This window comes from Larus michahellis, unplaced genomic scaffold (genome assembly GCF_964199755.1).
Source record: "Larus michahellis unplaced genomic scaffold, bLarMic1.1 SCAFFOLD_309, whole genome shotgun sequence".
NCBI lineage: Eukaryota > Metazoa > Chordata > Aves > Charadriiformes > Laridae > Larus > Larus michahellis.
Window position 1 is genome coordinate 41,775 of NW_027435970.1, and position 15,806 is coordinate 57,580.

At 65.2% G+C, this 15,806-nt stretch overlaps 1 protein-coding gene across 4 annotated transcripts in view; it reads left to right on the top strand.

Annotated features, from left to right (window-relative positions):
• Positions 1–15,806, top strand: part of CHD3 (chromodomain helicase DNA binding protein 3) — a 71,774-nt gene that overhangs the window by 37,809 nt on the left and 18,159 nt on the right. For all 4 annotated transcript variants that reach the window (XM_074571372.1, XM_074571373.1, XM_074571374.1 and 1 more), the window contains 9 exons: positions 217–341; positions 2,194–2,425; positions 4,289–4,455; positions 5,155–5,332; positions 7,277–7,342; positions 8,595–8,680; positions 9,515–9,648; positions 13,604–13,748; positions 14,626–14,788. In XM_074571372.1, the coding sequence (XP_074427473.1) occupies positions 217–341; positions 2,194–2,425; positions 4,289–4,455; positions 5,155–5,332; positions 7,277–7,342; positions 8,595–8,680; positions 9,515–9,648; positions 13,604–13,748; positions 14,626–14,788 (1,296 nt within the window). The remainder of the gene's footprint in view (positions 1–216; positions 342–2,193; positions 2,426–4,288; positions 4,456–5,154; positions 5,333–7,276; positions 7,343–8,594; positions 8,681–9,514; positions 9,649–13,603; positions 13,749–14,625; positions 14,789–15,806) is intronic.

Below are 15,806 nucleotides of genomic sequence, written 5' to 3' on the forward strand. Positions count from 1 at the left end.
GCAGCATCGGGGAATTGGGAATTGGTGGGGGGGGGGGGGGTTGTCCCAGGTTTGGGTGGGCTGAACCCTGTGTTGACACTGGGGGGGGCAGTGCCAGGGAGTCTGGGGGGTGAGCACCGGGGAACTGGGCGGGGGTGGGGGGGGAAACCAGGGAATTGGGGGGGGGGGTCCCATGTCTGGGGGGGGCGGCTCCCCCCGCTGACGCCGGGGGGGCAGCGCCGGGGGCGCAGCAGTTCTGCTTCCTGCTGTCGACGCGGGCCGGGGGCCTCGGCATCAACCTGGCCACCGCCGACACCGTCGTCATCTTCGACTCCGACTGGAACCCCCACAACGACATCCAGGTCTGTCACCCTCCACCCCCCCCCGGCATCACCCCCCCGGCGTCACCTGCCCTGTGCCCCATCACCCATCCCAGCACCCTGTCACCCCCCCCGCCCCCATCACCCATCCCAGCACCCTGTCACCCCCGCGTCGTCACCCGGCCTGCACCCTGTCACCCATCCCAGCACCCTGTAACCCACCCCCATGCTCAGTCACCCATCACAGCACCTTGTCACCCCCCCGATGTCACCCGGCCTGCACCCCGTCACTCCCCCCACGCCCTATCATTCATCCCAGCACCCTGTCACCCCCACGACGTCACCCAGCCTGCACCCTGTCACCCATCCCAGCACCCTGTAACCCCCCCCCATGCTCAGTCACCCATCACAGCACCCTGTGGCCCCCCCGATGTCACCCGGCCTGCACCCCGTCACTCCCCCCATGCCCTATCATTCATCCCAGCACCCTGTCACCCCCGTGACGTCACCCGGCCCGCACCCTGTCACCCATCCCAGCACCCTGTAACCCACCCCCCACCGTGCTCTATCACCCATCACAGCACCCTGTGGCCCCCCCGATGTCACCCGGCCCGCACTCCGTCACCCCCCCCACGCCCTATCATTCATGCCAGCACCCTGTCACCCCCCACAGTGTCACCCACCCTGCACCCTGTCACGCATCACAGCACCTTGTCACCCCCTAGGCGTCACCTGCTCTGTACCCTGTCACCCATCACAGCACCCTATGGCCCCCCCCCAGTGTCACCCGCCCCACACCCTGTCACCCATCCCAGCACCCTGTCACCTGCCCAGCATCACCCGCCCAGCACCCTGTCACCTGCCTGATGTCACCCATCCTGACACCCTGTCACCTCTCTAGCATCACCCATCCATCCTAGCACCCTGTCACCCACCCAGCATCACCCACCTGGCACCCTGGCACCTGTCCGGTGTCACCCATCTGGCACCCTATCGCCCACCCCAGCACCCTGTCACCCACCCAGTGTCAGCTGCCCAGCACTCTGTCACTGACCTGACACCGTCACCCACGTGGCCCTATGTCACCCACCCCAGCACCCTGTCAACTCCTTGGTGTCACCCATCTGGCACCCTGTCACACACCCAGTGTCACCCCTGGCGTTACCCTTGGCACCCTGTCACCCACCTGGTGTCGTCCACCTGGTGTCACCCACCCCGCACCGTGTCACTTGCCCGGCATCTCCCACCCAGCACCGTGTCACCCATCCTGATATCCCCGTCCCCAAGCCTCCCCCCATTTCTCCCGCCCTGTCCCTGTGTCCCCCACTGTGTCCCTGTCCCTCGCTGCCACCGCAGCCCCCACCACTGTGTCCCTGCTCCGGTGTGTCCCCTGCCACTGTGTCCCTTCTCTGATGTCCCCCTCATCGTGTCCCCCACCGCCGTGTCCCTGCTCTGATGTCCCCCTCATCGTGTCCCCCACCGCCGTGTCCCTGCTCTGATGTCCCCCTCACCGTGTCCCCCACCACAGTGTCCCTGCTCTGATGTCCCCTGTCACATCTCCCACCGCCACGTCCCTGCTCTGATGTCCCCCTCACCGTGTCCCCCACCACCGTGTCCCTGCTCTGATGTCCCCCACCGCCGTGTCCCTGCTCTGATATCCCCCTCATCGTGTCCCCCACCGCCGTGTCCCTGCTCTGATGTCCCCTGTCACATCTCCCACCGCCGTGTCCCTGCTCTGATGTCCCCTGTCACATCTCCCACCACCGTGTCCCTGCTCTGATGTCCCCCTCACCGTGTCCCCCACCACAGCATCCCTACTGATGTCCCCCTGTCCCTGACCACCATTTCCCTGCCCTGATGTGTCCCCTTCTCTGACGTGTCCCCGTCCCCACAGGCCTTCAGCCGGGCGCACCGCATCGGCCAGGCCAACAAGGTGATGATCTACCGGTTTGTCACCCGGGCGTCGGTGGAGGAACGCATCACGCAGGTGGCCAAGCGCAAGATGATGCTGACGCACTTGGTGGTGCGCCCGGGGCTGGGCTCCAAGGCCGGCTCCATGTCCAAGCAGGAGCTTGATGACATCCTCAAGTTTGGCACTGAGGAGCTCTTCAAGGACGAGAATGAGGGTCAGCACCCGACGGGGTTGGGGATGGGTGGGACGGGTTGTGGTGGGACACGGGAGGCTGCGGTGGAACGTGGGAAGCTGTGGTGGGACGTGATGAGATGTGGGAGGCTGTGATGGGCCCTGGGAGGGTATGGTGGGAAGTGGTGGGACGTAGGAGGCCGTGGTAGGACATGGCAGCCCATGATGGGCTGTGACTGGGCTTGCAAAGCCATGATGGGACGTGCAAGGTCATGATTGGGCCGTGATGGGTCGCACAAAGCCATGATGGGATGTGCACAGTCACAGTGGGGCCGTGATGGGTCATGCCAGAGCCATGATGAGGTATGCAAGGTCATGGGAGGACTCATGTTGAGGCACTTTGAGCTGTGTCAGGCCATGTTAGGTCATGTTGGACCATACTGGGCCACGCTGGATCGTGTTGGACCACCATATTGGACTGTGTTGGTCAATATTGGGCCGTGTCGGGCCATGTCAGGTCATGTTGGGCCGTGTGAGGCCATGTTGGACCGTATTGGACTGTGTTGGTCAATATTGGTCCGTGTTGGGCCATGTCAGGTCATGTTGGGCCATGTCAGGTCATGTCGGGCCGTGTTGGGCCGTGTTGGTCAATATTGGTCCATGTTGGGCCATGTCAGGTCATGTTGGGCCGTGTGAGGCCATGTTGGACCATATTGGACTGTGTCGGGTAATGTCATGCCATGTTGGGGTGTACTGGGCCCTGCTGGACCATGTTGGGCCATGCTGGGCTGTATGAGGTCATGTCGGGTCACATTGGACTGTGTTGGGTGATGTCGGGCTGTACTGGGCCATACTGGACCATGTTGGGCCGTGCCAGGCTGTACTAGGTCATGTCAGGCCGTGTTGGAGCACGTTGGGCCGTGTGAGGCTGTGTTGGGCCATGTTGGACCATATTGGACTATGTTGAGTGATATCAGGCCATGTTGGGCTGTGCTGGGTCATGTTGGGCCGTGTTGGGCCATGTTGGAGCATGTTGGGCTGTACTGGGCCGTACTGGACCATGTTGGGCCATGCCAGGCTGTACTAGGTCATGTCAGGCCGTGTTGGAGCACACTGGGCCGTGTGAGGCTGTGTTGGGCCATGTTGGACCATATTGGACTATGTTGAGTGATATCAGGCCATGTTGGGCTGTGCTGGGTCATGATGGGCCATGTTGGAGCATGTTGGGCTGTACTGGGCCATACTGGACCATGTTGGGCCATGTGAGGCCACGTCAGACTGTATTGGGCCATGTTGGGCTGTATTGGACTGCGTTGGGTGATGTCAGGCCATGTCGGGCTGTACTGGGCCATACTGGACTGTGTTGGACCGTGCCAGGCTGTACTAGGTCATGTCAGGCCGTGTTGGAGCATGTTGGGCCGTGCGAGGCCATGTCGGGCCATGTTGGACCATATTGGACTGTGTTGGGCCATGTTGGGCGGTACTGGGCCATGCTGGGCTGTACTAAGTCATGTTGGACCATGGTGGGTTGGGTGAGGTCATGTTGGGCCATATGGGGCCACGCTGGACCACGTTCGATCATCTTGGACTGTGCTGGGCCATGATGGGCTGTACTGGGCCATACTGGACCTTGTTGGGCCATGCTGGGCTGTACTAGGCCGTGTCAGGCCACGTTGGTCCGTGTTGGACCATATTGGTTCGTGTTGGGCTGTACCGGGCTGTACTGGACCATGTCGGGCCATACTGGGCCGTACTAGGTCATGTCAGGTCACGTTGGGCCGTGTTGGGCTGTGTGAGGCCATGTTGGACCACGTTGGCCGTGGTGGAGCATTCCAAGGCCATGGTGAGCCGTGCCAGGCCCTGCTGGACCAAGTCAGGCCGTGTCAGCAGCGTGTCGCCGGCGCAGGGGACAACAAGGAGGAGGACAGTAGTGTCATCCACTACGACAACGAGGCCATCGCCCGCCTGCTGGACCGTAACCAGGATGCCACCGACGATGCCGATGTGCAGAACATGAACGAGTATCTCAGCTCCTTCAAGGTGGCCCAGTACGTTGTGCGGGAGGAGGACAAGGTACGCCCGGGGGATGGGGACGATGGAGATGGCGGAGGTGGGAACGATGGAGATGATCGAGACGGGGATGGGGACAGTTGGGATGATGGAGATGGTGGAGATGGGGATGATGGAGATGATAGAGACGCTGGGGATGGGGGCAATGGAGATGATGGAGGTGGAGACACTGAGGATGATGGAGGTGATGGAGATGGAGATGATGGGGACAGTGGGGACAATGGAGATGGGGTGGTGGAGGTGATGAAGGTGGGGACAATGGGGCTCATGGAGATGGGGATACTGGAGATGATGGAGATGGAGATGATGGGGTCAGTGGGGACAATGGAGATGGGGATGGTGGTCGTGATGGAGGTGAGGACAATGGGGCTCATGGAGATGGGGATACTGGAGATGATGGAGATGGAGATGATGGGGACAGCGGGCACGATGGAGGTGTAGACGATGGGCACGATGGAGGTGTAGATGATGGGCACGATGGAGATGAGTATGATGGGGATGATGAAGATGATGGAGGTGTTGAGCATGATGGACGTGGAGGTGATGGAGATGGGGGGTGGTGGGAGACGATGTGAGATGGGGAGATGTGATGGACGATGTGAGATAGAGCTGGGGGCTCTGGAGACCTGGTGGTGGCAACCTCAGGCCACCGGGGTTTCTGCGGGTGCCCTGGGTGGCCGCTGAGGGTGTGTGTCCCGGCAGATCGAGGAGATCGAGCGGGAGATCATCAAGCAGGAGGAGAACGTCGACCCCGACTACTGGGAGAAGCTGCTGCGGCACCACTACGAGCAGCAGCAGGAGGACCTGGCGCGCAACCTGGGCAAGGGCAAGCGGGTGCGCAAGCAGGTCAACTACAACGACGCCGCCCAGGAAGACCAAGGTGGGCACTGGGAAGCACTGGGAAGGTACTGGGAGACACTGGGATGCGCTGGGAAGGTATTGGGAGGCACTGGGAGGACGTGGCGCACAACCTGAGGGAGGACAAGTGGGTGCGCAAGCAGGTCAACTACAGCAATGCCGCCCAGGAGGACCAAGGTGGGTACTGGGAGGCACTGGGAAGGTGCTGGGAGGCACTGGGAGGACCTGGAGCACAACCTGGGCAAGGGCAAGCGGGTGCACAAGCAGGTCAGCTACAACGATGCCGCCCAGGAGGACCAAGGTGGGCGCTGGGAAAGTACTGGGAGGGTGCTGGGAGACAGTGGGAGGGCGCTGGGAGACAGTGGGAAGGCGCTGGGAGGCACTGGGAGACACTGGGAAGGCGCTGGGAGGCACTGGGAAGACCTGGAGCACAACCTGGGCAAGGGCAAGTGGGTGCACAAGCAACGATGCCACCCAGGAGGACCAAGGTGGGTGCTGGGAGGCACTGGGAAGGTGCTGGGAGGCACTGGGAGGGTGCTGGGGGACACTGGGAAGGTACTGGGAAGGTGCTGGGAGGCACTGGGGGAACCTGGAAGGATGCTGGAACACACTGGGAGTTACTGGGAGGGGTTCTGATGCACTGGGCACCCTTTCCCAGGAGAACTGGAGTGGGTACAGGGTAACTGGGGGCACTGGGAGACACTGGGAAGGTGCTGGGAGACGCTGGGTAGGGTACGGGGACGCACTGGGAGGGCACTGGAGCAGACTGGGAGTCACTGGTGTGGTACTGGGGCACACTGTGAGACTGATTAGGTACTGGGGCAGACTGGGAGGCACTGGTAGGGTACTGGGAGGCACTGGGAGGAGTCCTGGCGTGCACTGGGGTACCCACACCCAGGAGGACCAAGGTGGGTGCGGTGCAACTGGGAGTACTGGAAGGTACTGGGATGTTCATCAGGAGGCACTGGGACAGACTGGGAGGGCACTGGGACAGACTGGGGAGGATTTTAACGTACTGGGTGCCTGCACCCAGGAGGACGGAGGTGGGTACGGGTGAACTGGGAGAACTGGGAGGCAGTGGGTGCTGCTGATGGGGGAGTGGGAGTTACTGGGGGCGAGCTCTGTCGGTACTGGGAGGATACTGGGACGGACTGGGAGGCATGGTGCAGGGGGGGGTCAGGGTGCGGGGGTTCCCGGGTGCAGGGTATCCGGGGGGTGGGGGTGTCGGGGTGCGGGGGGGGTCAGGGTGTTGGGTGGTGTCGGGGGCTGGGGGGATCAGGGTGGGGGGGTGTCAGGGTGTTGGGGTTGGGGGGTGTCGGGGTGCGGAGGGGTCGGGGTGTTGGGGGTGTCGGGGTGTGGGGGTGCGGGGGTGTTGGGGTGGGGGGTGTCGGGGTGTGGGGGTGTTGGGGTGCAGGGGGTCAGGGTGTGGGGGGGTCAGGGTGCGGGGGTGCAGGGGGTCGGGGTGGAGGGCTGTCAGGGTGTTGGGGTGCGGGGGGGTCGGGGTGTTGGGGGGTGTCAGGGGGCAGGGGGTCGGGGTGTGGGGGGGTGCAGGGTGTCAGGGTGTTGGGGTGCAGGGAGGGTCAGGGTGGGGGGGTTCCCGGGTGCAGGGTATCGGGGTGTTGGGCGTCGGGGTGGGGGGGTACCCGGGTGGGGGGGTGCTGGGGGGCAGGGGGTCAGGGTGCGGGTGTTCCCGGGTGTGGGGGTGTCAGGGGGTCAGGGTGTGGGGGGTCAGGGTGTTGGGGTGCAGGGTATCGGGGTGTGGGGGTACCTCGGTGGGGGGGTGTCAGGGGGCAGGGGGTCAGGGTGTGGGGGTTCCTGGGTGCAGGGGGTCAGGGTGCAGGAGTTCCCGGGTGTGGGGGTGTAGGGTGTCGGGGTGTAGGGGGTCAGGGTGTGGGGGTGTGGGGGGTCAGGGTGTGGGGGTGTCGGGGTGCGGGGTGCGGGTGCTGACGCCCCCCACCCCCCCCAGACAACCAGTCCGAGTACTCGGTGGGCTCCGAGGAGGAGGACGAGGACTTCGACGAGCGGCCAGAGGGTGAGTGGCCCCCGTGGCCCCCTCGTGTGTCCCTTCCGTGGCCCCTCTGTGTCCCCTCCACGTCCCACATCCCCCCCGTGTCCCTGCATGTCCCCTCTGCGTTCCCGTCGTGTCCCCAGTGTCCCCCTGTGTCCCCCCTGTCCCCTCCATGTCTCCTGAGTCCCCTCCCGTGTCCCCTCCCGTGTCCCCTCCCGTGTCCCCTCATGTCCTTCCGTCTCCTCCTGTGTCCCCTCTGTTCTGACACATGTCCCCTCTGTGTCCCCTCCATGTCTCACATCCCTGCACATCCCCTCTGCGTCCCCTTCATGTGCCCCCCCTGTGCCCCCCCGTGTCCCCCCTGTGTCCCCCCATGTTTCCTGAGTCCCCTCTGTGTCCCCTCCCGTGTCCCCTGATGTCCTTCCGTCTCCTCCTGTGTCCCCTCTGTTCCAACGTGTGTCCCCTCCTGTCCCCTCTGTTCTGATGCGTGTCCCCTCCGTGTCCCACATCCCTGCATGTCCCCTTTGTGTCCCCCCCCAAGTGCCCCCATGTCCCCTTTGTGTCCCCCCCCAAGTGCCCCCATGTCCCCTTTATGTCCCCCTGTGTCCCCCCATGTCCTCTCTGTGTCCTTCTGTCCCCCCGGGGTCCCCTTTGTGTCCCCTCATGTCCCCTCATGTCCTTCCATCTCCTGTGTCCCCTCTGTTCCAACACGTGTCCCCCCAAGTGTCCCCCGTGTCCCCTCATGTCCTTCTGCGTCCCCTCTCTGACCCACCATGTCACCTCTTTGTCCCCCTGTGTCCCCCCCACGTATCTTGTGTCCCACTGTCCCCCCCGTCTCCCCTCTGTGTGCCCCCCGTCTCCCCTCTGTGTGCCCCCCATGTCCCCTCTGTGTGCCCCGTGTCCTCATGTCCCCTTGTGTCCCCTTGTGCCCCCCCTGTGTCCTGGCGGGGGGGGGGTTGGGTGCCCTTGGGTGGGGGGGTCAAGGTACCTCATGGGGGAAGGGGGGTCAGAGCATCCAAAGGGGGGGTCGGGGTGCCCCAAGGGGAGGGTGTCCCAAGGGGGGGGGGGTGTCAGGGTGTTGAGGGGGGGGGTCAGGGTGCCCCGAGGAGGGGGTCATAGTGCCTTGAGGGGTATCGAGGTGCCCCGGGGAGAGTCAGGGTGCCCCAAGGAGGGGCATCACGATGCTCTGGGGGGGGGGGGGGGGGTGGTTAGGGTGCCCTGGAGTGGGGGTCGGGGTGCCAAGGATGGGTGCTGAGCCCCCCCCTCGCCCCCCCAGGCCGGCGTCAGTCCAAGCGGCAGCTGCGGAACGAGAAGGACAAGCCCCTGCCCCCGCTGCTGGCCCGGGTGGGGGGCAACATCGAGGTGGGGACCCCGAGGGGGGGGGTCACTTGGACACCGGGGTCCAGTGGCGGGGAGGGGGGGGGAGGGGGGCAACGTCTGGACACCGGGGTCCCCAGGGTGCCTGAACGCCAGCGTCCCCAAGGGCACCTGGACACCTGGCCCTGCTCCGGGGGGAGGTTGGGGGGGTGCCTGGATGCCTGGGTCTGTCCGTGTCCCCCCCAACACCACGCTGGGGTCCCCTCCCCCCCCGGATGCTGGGGTCCCCCTGAACACCTGGGTCCATCCACACCCCCCCCCCCCCCCGTCCTCACGGATGCCGGGGTTCCCCCAGACCCACGTGTGTCCCCCCTGGATGCTGGGGTCCCCGCACCCCCCTGTGACACACCCCCCCCCCCCCCCAGCTGCTGGGGTCCCCTCAGCCACCCATGACACCCCCCCACCCCACCCCCGGCACACCCATGTGCCCCCCTGCCCCATGTGGGGGTCCCCCCCCGCTCACCCATGTCCCCAGTGGCCACCTGGGTCCCCCCACCCACCCATGACACACACACCCCCCCCCGGGACACCCATGTGTCCCCCCCCCCGTGTCTCCTGTACTGGGGTATCCCTGCACACCCATGTCCCCCTGTCGTGTCCCCCCCCCACTCACCCATGTCCCCCCTGGCCACCTGGGTCCCTCCACCCACCCGTGACCCCCCCCAGCACACCCATGTCCCCCCCCCGCCCCATGCTGGCGTACGCCCCCCACACCCATGTCCCCCTGTCACCCCCCTGCCCCCACTCACCCATGTCCCCCCTGGCCACCTGGGTCCCCCCACCCCCTTGTGACCCCCCCCCCACCCCGCCTCCCCCCAGGTACTGGGCTTCAACACGCGGCAGCGCAAGGCCTTCCTGAACGCGGTGATGCGGTGGGGGATGCCCCCCCAGGACGCCTTCACCTCCCAGTGGCTCGTCCGCGACCTGCGCGGCAAGACCGAGAAGGAGTTCAAGTAGGTGACAGCGGGGACAGGCGGCGGCACGGGGGACAAGGTGGTGGCACCAGGGACGGGAAATTGTGTCAGGGACAGGCGGTAGCACTGGGGACGGGGGGGGGGGCATCGGGGACAGACGGTGGTGTTGGGGACAGGCGGTGGCGTCAAGGACAGACGGTGGTGTTGGGGACAGGTGGTGGCATCAGGGACAGGGAATTGTGCCAGGGACAGGTGGTGACACCGGGGACGGGCGGTGGCACTGGGAACAGGGAGCGGTGTCAAGGACAGGCGGTGGCGTCAGGGACAGGTGGTGGCACTGGGAACAGGCAGTGGTATCAGGGACAGGTGGTGGCACCAGGAACAGGCGGTGGTGTTAGGGACAGGTGGTGGTGTCAAGGACAGATGATGGTGTTGGGGACAGGTGGTGGCACCAGGTACAGGAAAATGTGTCAGGAAGAGGCAGTGGTGTCAAGGACAGGCGGTGGCATCAGGGACAGGTGGTGGCACCGGGTACAGAAATTGTGTCAGGGACAGGTGGTGACACCGGGGACAGGTGGTGGCACTGGGAACAGGCAGTGGTGTCAAGGACAGGTGCTGGCATCAGGGACAGGCGGTGACACCAGGTACAGGAAATTGTGTCAGGGACAGGTGGTGACACCGGGGACAGGCGGTGGTGTTGGGGACAGGCGGTGGCATCAGGAACAGGTGGTGGTATCAGGCACAGGTGGTGGTGTCAAGGACAGATGATGGTGTTGGGGACAGGTGGTGGCACCAGGTACAGGAAAATGTGTCAGGAACAGGTGGTGGCACTGGGAACAGGCAGTGGTGTCAGGGACAGGCGGTGTCCCCAGGGAGAGGTGGTGGCATCAGGGACAGCCAGTGGTGTTGGGGACAGGCAGTGGCACCAGGGACATGCAGTGGTGTTGAGGACAGGTCGTGGCATCAGGGACAGGCGGTGGCACTAGGTACTGGAAATTGTGTCAGGGACAGGTGGTGACACCGGGGACAGGTGGTGGCACTGGGAACATGCAGTGGTGTTGAGGACAGGCGGTGGCATCAGGGACAGGTGGTGACACCAGGTACAGGAAATTGTGTCAGGGACAGGCAGTGACACTGGGGACAGGCAAGGGTGTCAAGGACAGGTGGTGGCACCAGGGACAGGAAAATGTGTCAGGAACAGGCGGTGGCACTGGGAACAGGCAGTGGCACCAGGGAGAGGTGGTGGCATCAGGGACAGCCAGCGGTGTTGGGGACAGGCAGTGGTGTTGAGGACAGGCGGTGGCACTGGGGACAGGAAACTGTGTCAGGGACAGGTGGTGGCATCAGAGACAGGCGGTGGTGTCGAGGACAGGTGGTGGCATCAGGGACAGGCGGTGGCACTGGGGACAGGAAACTGTGTCAGGGACAGGTGGTGGCACTGGGAACAGGCAGTGGTATCAAGGACAGGCAGTGGCACCAGGGACACGCAGTGGTGTCAAGGACAGGCGGTGGCATCAGGGACAGTCGGTGGCACTAGGTACCAGAAATTGTGTCAGGGACAGGTGGTGGCACTGGGAACAGGCAGTGGCGTCAGGGACAGGCGGTGGTGTTGGGGACAGGTGGTGGCATCAGGGACAGGCGGTGGCACTAGGTACCAGAAATTGTGTCAGGGACAGGTGGTGACACCGGGGACAGGTGGTGGCACTGGGAACAGGCAGTGGCGTCAGGGACAGGCGGTGGTGTTGGGGACAGGTGGTGGCATCAGGGACAGGCGGTGGCGTCAAGGACAGATGATGGTGCTGGGGACAGGCGGTGACACCAGGGACAAGTGGTGGCACTGGGAACAGGCAGTGGCGTCAGGGATAGACAGTGGTGTTGGGGACAGGCGGTGGCACTGGGAACAGGCAGTGGTGTTGGGGACAGACGGTGGTGGCACTGGGAACAGGCAGTGTCACTGTGGACAGGCGGTGACACCGGGGACAGGCAATGGTGTTGAGGACAGGTGGTGGCACCAGGGACAAATGGTGGCACTGGGACAGGTGGTGACACCAGGGTGGGGCAGGAGGGAGGGGGACACACGTGTGTCCCCGTGTCCTCATGTTGTCCCCCAGTGTTCCCATCTGGGTCCTTTTGTCCCCACGTTCTCCCCGTGTGTGTCCCCGTGTGTGTCCCCGTGTTCTTATGCCCTCATGTTGTCCCCCGTGTCCCCGTGTGTCCCCACGTGTGTCCCTCTATCCTTTGTCCCCATGCATTTCCCCGTGTCCTTTGTTGTCACGGTGTCCCCCGCGTGTCTGCGTGTCCCCAAGTCCCTCCATTTGTCCCCACATCCCCAGATCTTTATGTCCCCCGTGCCTTTGTGTCCCCGCCGTGTCCTTGTGTCCCCTGTCCCCACAGTCCCATGTATGTCCCTGTGTCCCCATGTCCCTGTGTCCCCATGTCCCCGTACGCATCCCCGTGTCTCTCTGCGTGTCCCCATGGCCCCATGTGGCCTCACATGTCCCCTTGTGTCCCCAGGTAGCTCCACACGTCCCCCTGTTGTCCCCATGGTCCCGTGTCTTCCGTGTCCTCGTATGTCCCCATCTTTTTGTGTCCTTGTGCGTCCCCCCTCGTCCCATGTCCCTGTCCCCCGTGTTCTTATGTCCCCACCAACCCGTGTCACTCCGTGTCCCTGGGTGTCCCCATGTGTCCCCGTCTTCCCTTGCCCCTGTGTATCCATCGTCCCATGTCCCCGTGTGTGTCCCCAATGTCCTCGTGTCCCTGCGTGTCATCTTCCCGTGTGCTCCCACGTCCCCGTCCCCCATATCCCTCTGCACCTCCCGTGTCCCTGTGTGTCCCCGTGTCCCCGTGTGTCCCCGTCATCCCGTGTCACTCTGTGTACCCGCCAAGTCCCTGTGCCCCGCATGTCCCCGTGTGTCCCCATCGTCCTGTGTCCCTCTGTGCCCCGCCATGTCCCTGTCTCTCAATCTTCCCATGTCCCCGTTGTCCCTTGTCCCTCAGCGTCCCCCATGTCCCCGTGTGTCCCCCTGCCGCGTGATGAGCCCTTACTCAGCCGAGCGCCATCGCTGTCGGTTTTCCTGGGGACCGGACGAGCCCGTGTCCCCCTCACCCCGACACAGAGTCACCCCCGGGGTCCCCATGTCCCCTCGGGGGGCCGGGTCTGGCCCAGGGGACGCCAAGAGCGGTGGCAGGACCCGGCCAGAGCTGGCACAGTCCAGGACGGGCGCTGTGATGAGGGGACAGGCTGATGGCGCGGGGACATTGGGGACACTGGGGTCAGGGATATGGGGAACACTGGGGACAGGGCCCCTGGAGATGGGGACACTGGGGACAGGGACCCCAGAGGACGGGGACGGAGACCCAGGGATGGGGACTATGGGGACAGGGGACACTGGGGATGGGAGCTATGGAGACAAAGGACACTTGGGACAGGGATGGGGACTCTGTGGAGGGAGACTCTGGGGACAAGGGACCCTGGGGACAGGTTTATGGGATCAAGGGACGCTGGGGACAGGGACCTTGGGGATGGGGACAGGGACCCTGAGAATGGGGTCTGTGGGGACAAGACCTTGAGGACAGGGACAAGGGACGTTGGGGACGGGGACCCTGGGAACGGGGACTGTTGGGACAAGACCTTGACAACAGGGACAAGGGACTTTAGGGATGGGGACTGTGGGGACAAGGGACCTTGGGGACCGGGACCTTAGGGATGGGGACCCTGAGGATGGGGTCCATGGGGACAAGGGACCTTGAGGACAGAGACCCTGGGGACGGGGGTCTGTGGGGACAAGGGCCCCTGGGGACAGGGACCTCAGGGACAGAGATCCTGAGGATGGGGACAAGGGCCCCTGGGGATGGGGACCTTGGGGACAGGGACCCTGGAGATGGGGTCTGTGGGGACAAGGGCCCCTGGGGATGGGATCTATGGGGACAAGCCCCCCTGGGGGACCCGGGGGGAGTGCCAGCGGCAGGCGGTGGCCCTGAGCGTGTCCCCCAGGGCCTACGTGTCCCTCTTCATGCGTCACCTCTGCGAGCCGGGGGCCGACGGCTCCGAGACCTTCGCGGACGGGGTCCCCCGGGAGGGGCTCTCACGGCAGCAGGTCCTGACCCGCATCGGCGTCATGTCCCTCGTCAAGAAGAAGGTACGTGGACCACTGTCCCCCCCCCCCTCCCCGGGACACCTGGGGTCCCCTCTGTCACCTCCTTCCCGGACACCTGGGTCCCCTGTGTCACCCCCTCCCGGATGCCTGAGTCCCCAGGTCCCCCGTGCCACCCCTTTCTGGACACAGGGGTCCCCTCTGTCACCCTTCCCGGACCCCCGGGTCCCTGTATGGGTGGTTGGGGGGGTGCAGCCCCCAGACACCTGTGTCCCCTCTGTCACCTCCCCCCCGGACCCTTGGGTCCCCTGTGTCACCCCCTCCCAGATGCCTGGGTCCCCCCTGGACCCCAGGGTCCCCCATGCCACCCCCTCCTGGACACAGGGGTCCCCTGTGTCACCCTTCCCAGACCCCCGGGTCCCTGTATGGGTGGTTGGGGGCTGCACTCCCAGACCAGACACCTGTGTCCCCTCTGTCACCTCCCCCCCGGACCCTTGGGTCCCCTGTGTCACCCCCTCCCGGATGCCTGGGTCCCCCCTGGACCCCAGGGTCCCCCATGCCACCCCCTCCTGGACACAGGGGTCCCCTGTGTCACCCTTCCCGGACCCCCGGGTCCCTGTATGGGTGGTTGGGGGGGTGCAGCCCCCAGACACCTGTGTCCCCTCTGTCACCTCCCCCCCGGACCCTTGGGTCCCCTGTGTCACCCCCTCCCGGATGCCTGGGTCCCCCCTGGACCCCAGGGTCCCCCATGCCACCCCCTCCTGGACACCTGGGTCCCCTGTGTCACCCTTCCCGGATGCCTGGGTGTCCCCCCGACCCTTGGGTCCCTGTGCGGGTGGTTGGGGGGTGCAGCCCCAGATGCCTGGGTGTCCCGTCCCCCCCCCGACCCCCGTGTCCATGTCTGTCCCCCCCCCCCGCCCAGGTGCAGGAGTTCGAGCACATCAATGGGCGCTGGAGCCTGCCCGAGCTGGCCCCGGAGCCCAGCGCCGACTCCAAGCGCTCCTCCCGCGCCTCCTCCCCCGCCAAGACCTGCCCCCCCAGCCCCGAGCAGAGCGGCCCCCCCACGCCTGGCCCCCCCACGCCCGGTACAGGGACAGGGGGGGAGATACGGGAACAGGGGATGGGGTTGAGGGACGTGGGGGACAGGGACAAGGGGACGGGATGGGGGGGAAAGGGGGACAGGATGGGGATACAGGGATGGGGGGGACATGGGTTAGGGATGGGGACAGGGACACGGGGATGGGATGGCGGGGGAAGGGGACAGGATGGGGATACAGGGATGGGGGGGACATGGGTTAGGGATGGGGACAGGGACACAGGGATGGGATGGCGGGGGAAGGGGACAGGATGGGGATACAGGGATGGGGGGGACATGGGTTAGGGATGGGGACAGGGACACGGGGATGGGATGGCGGGGGAAGGGGACAGGATGGGGATACAGGGATGGGGAGGACAGGGAATTGGGGACATGGGGGACAGGGGATGGGGTGTGGGAACAGGATGGGGATACAGGGATGGGGGACATGGGGACAGGGATGGGGGACATGGGATGGGGACATGGGGACAGGGACACGGGGATGGGATGGGGGGGAAGGGGACAGGATGGGGATACAGGGATGGGGGGGACATGGGGGACAGGATAGGGATGGGGGACAGGGAATTGGGGACATGGGGGACAGGGGATGGGGTGTGGGAACAGGATGGGGATACAGGGATGGGAGACATGGGGACAGGGATGGGGGACATGGGATGGGGACATGGGGACAGGTGATGAGGGGACACAGGGGACAGGATGGGGGACATGGGGGACAGGGTGGGATGGGGACACAGGGGACAGGATGGGGACTGGGGCTGGGGACATGGGGGACAGGGTGGGCTTGGGACACACGGGGCATGAGGGACAAGGGATGGGGACAGGGGCATGGGGACACAGGGGACAGGCTGGGGACATGGGGACACGAGGGACGGGATGGGGACAGGGACACAGTTATGGGGAACAGGATGGGGATACAGGGGTGGGGGACATGGGACGGGGACGCAGGGGACATGAGGGGCAGGACATGGGGATGGGGGACAGGGGACATGGGATGGGGACAAGGGGCA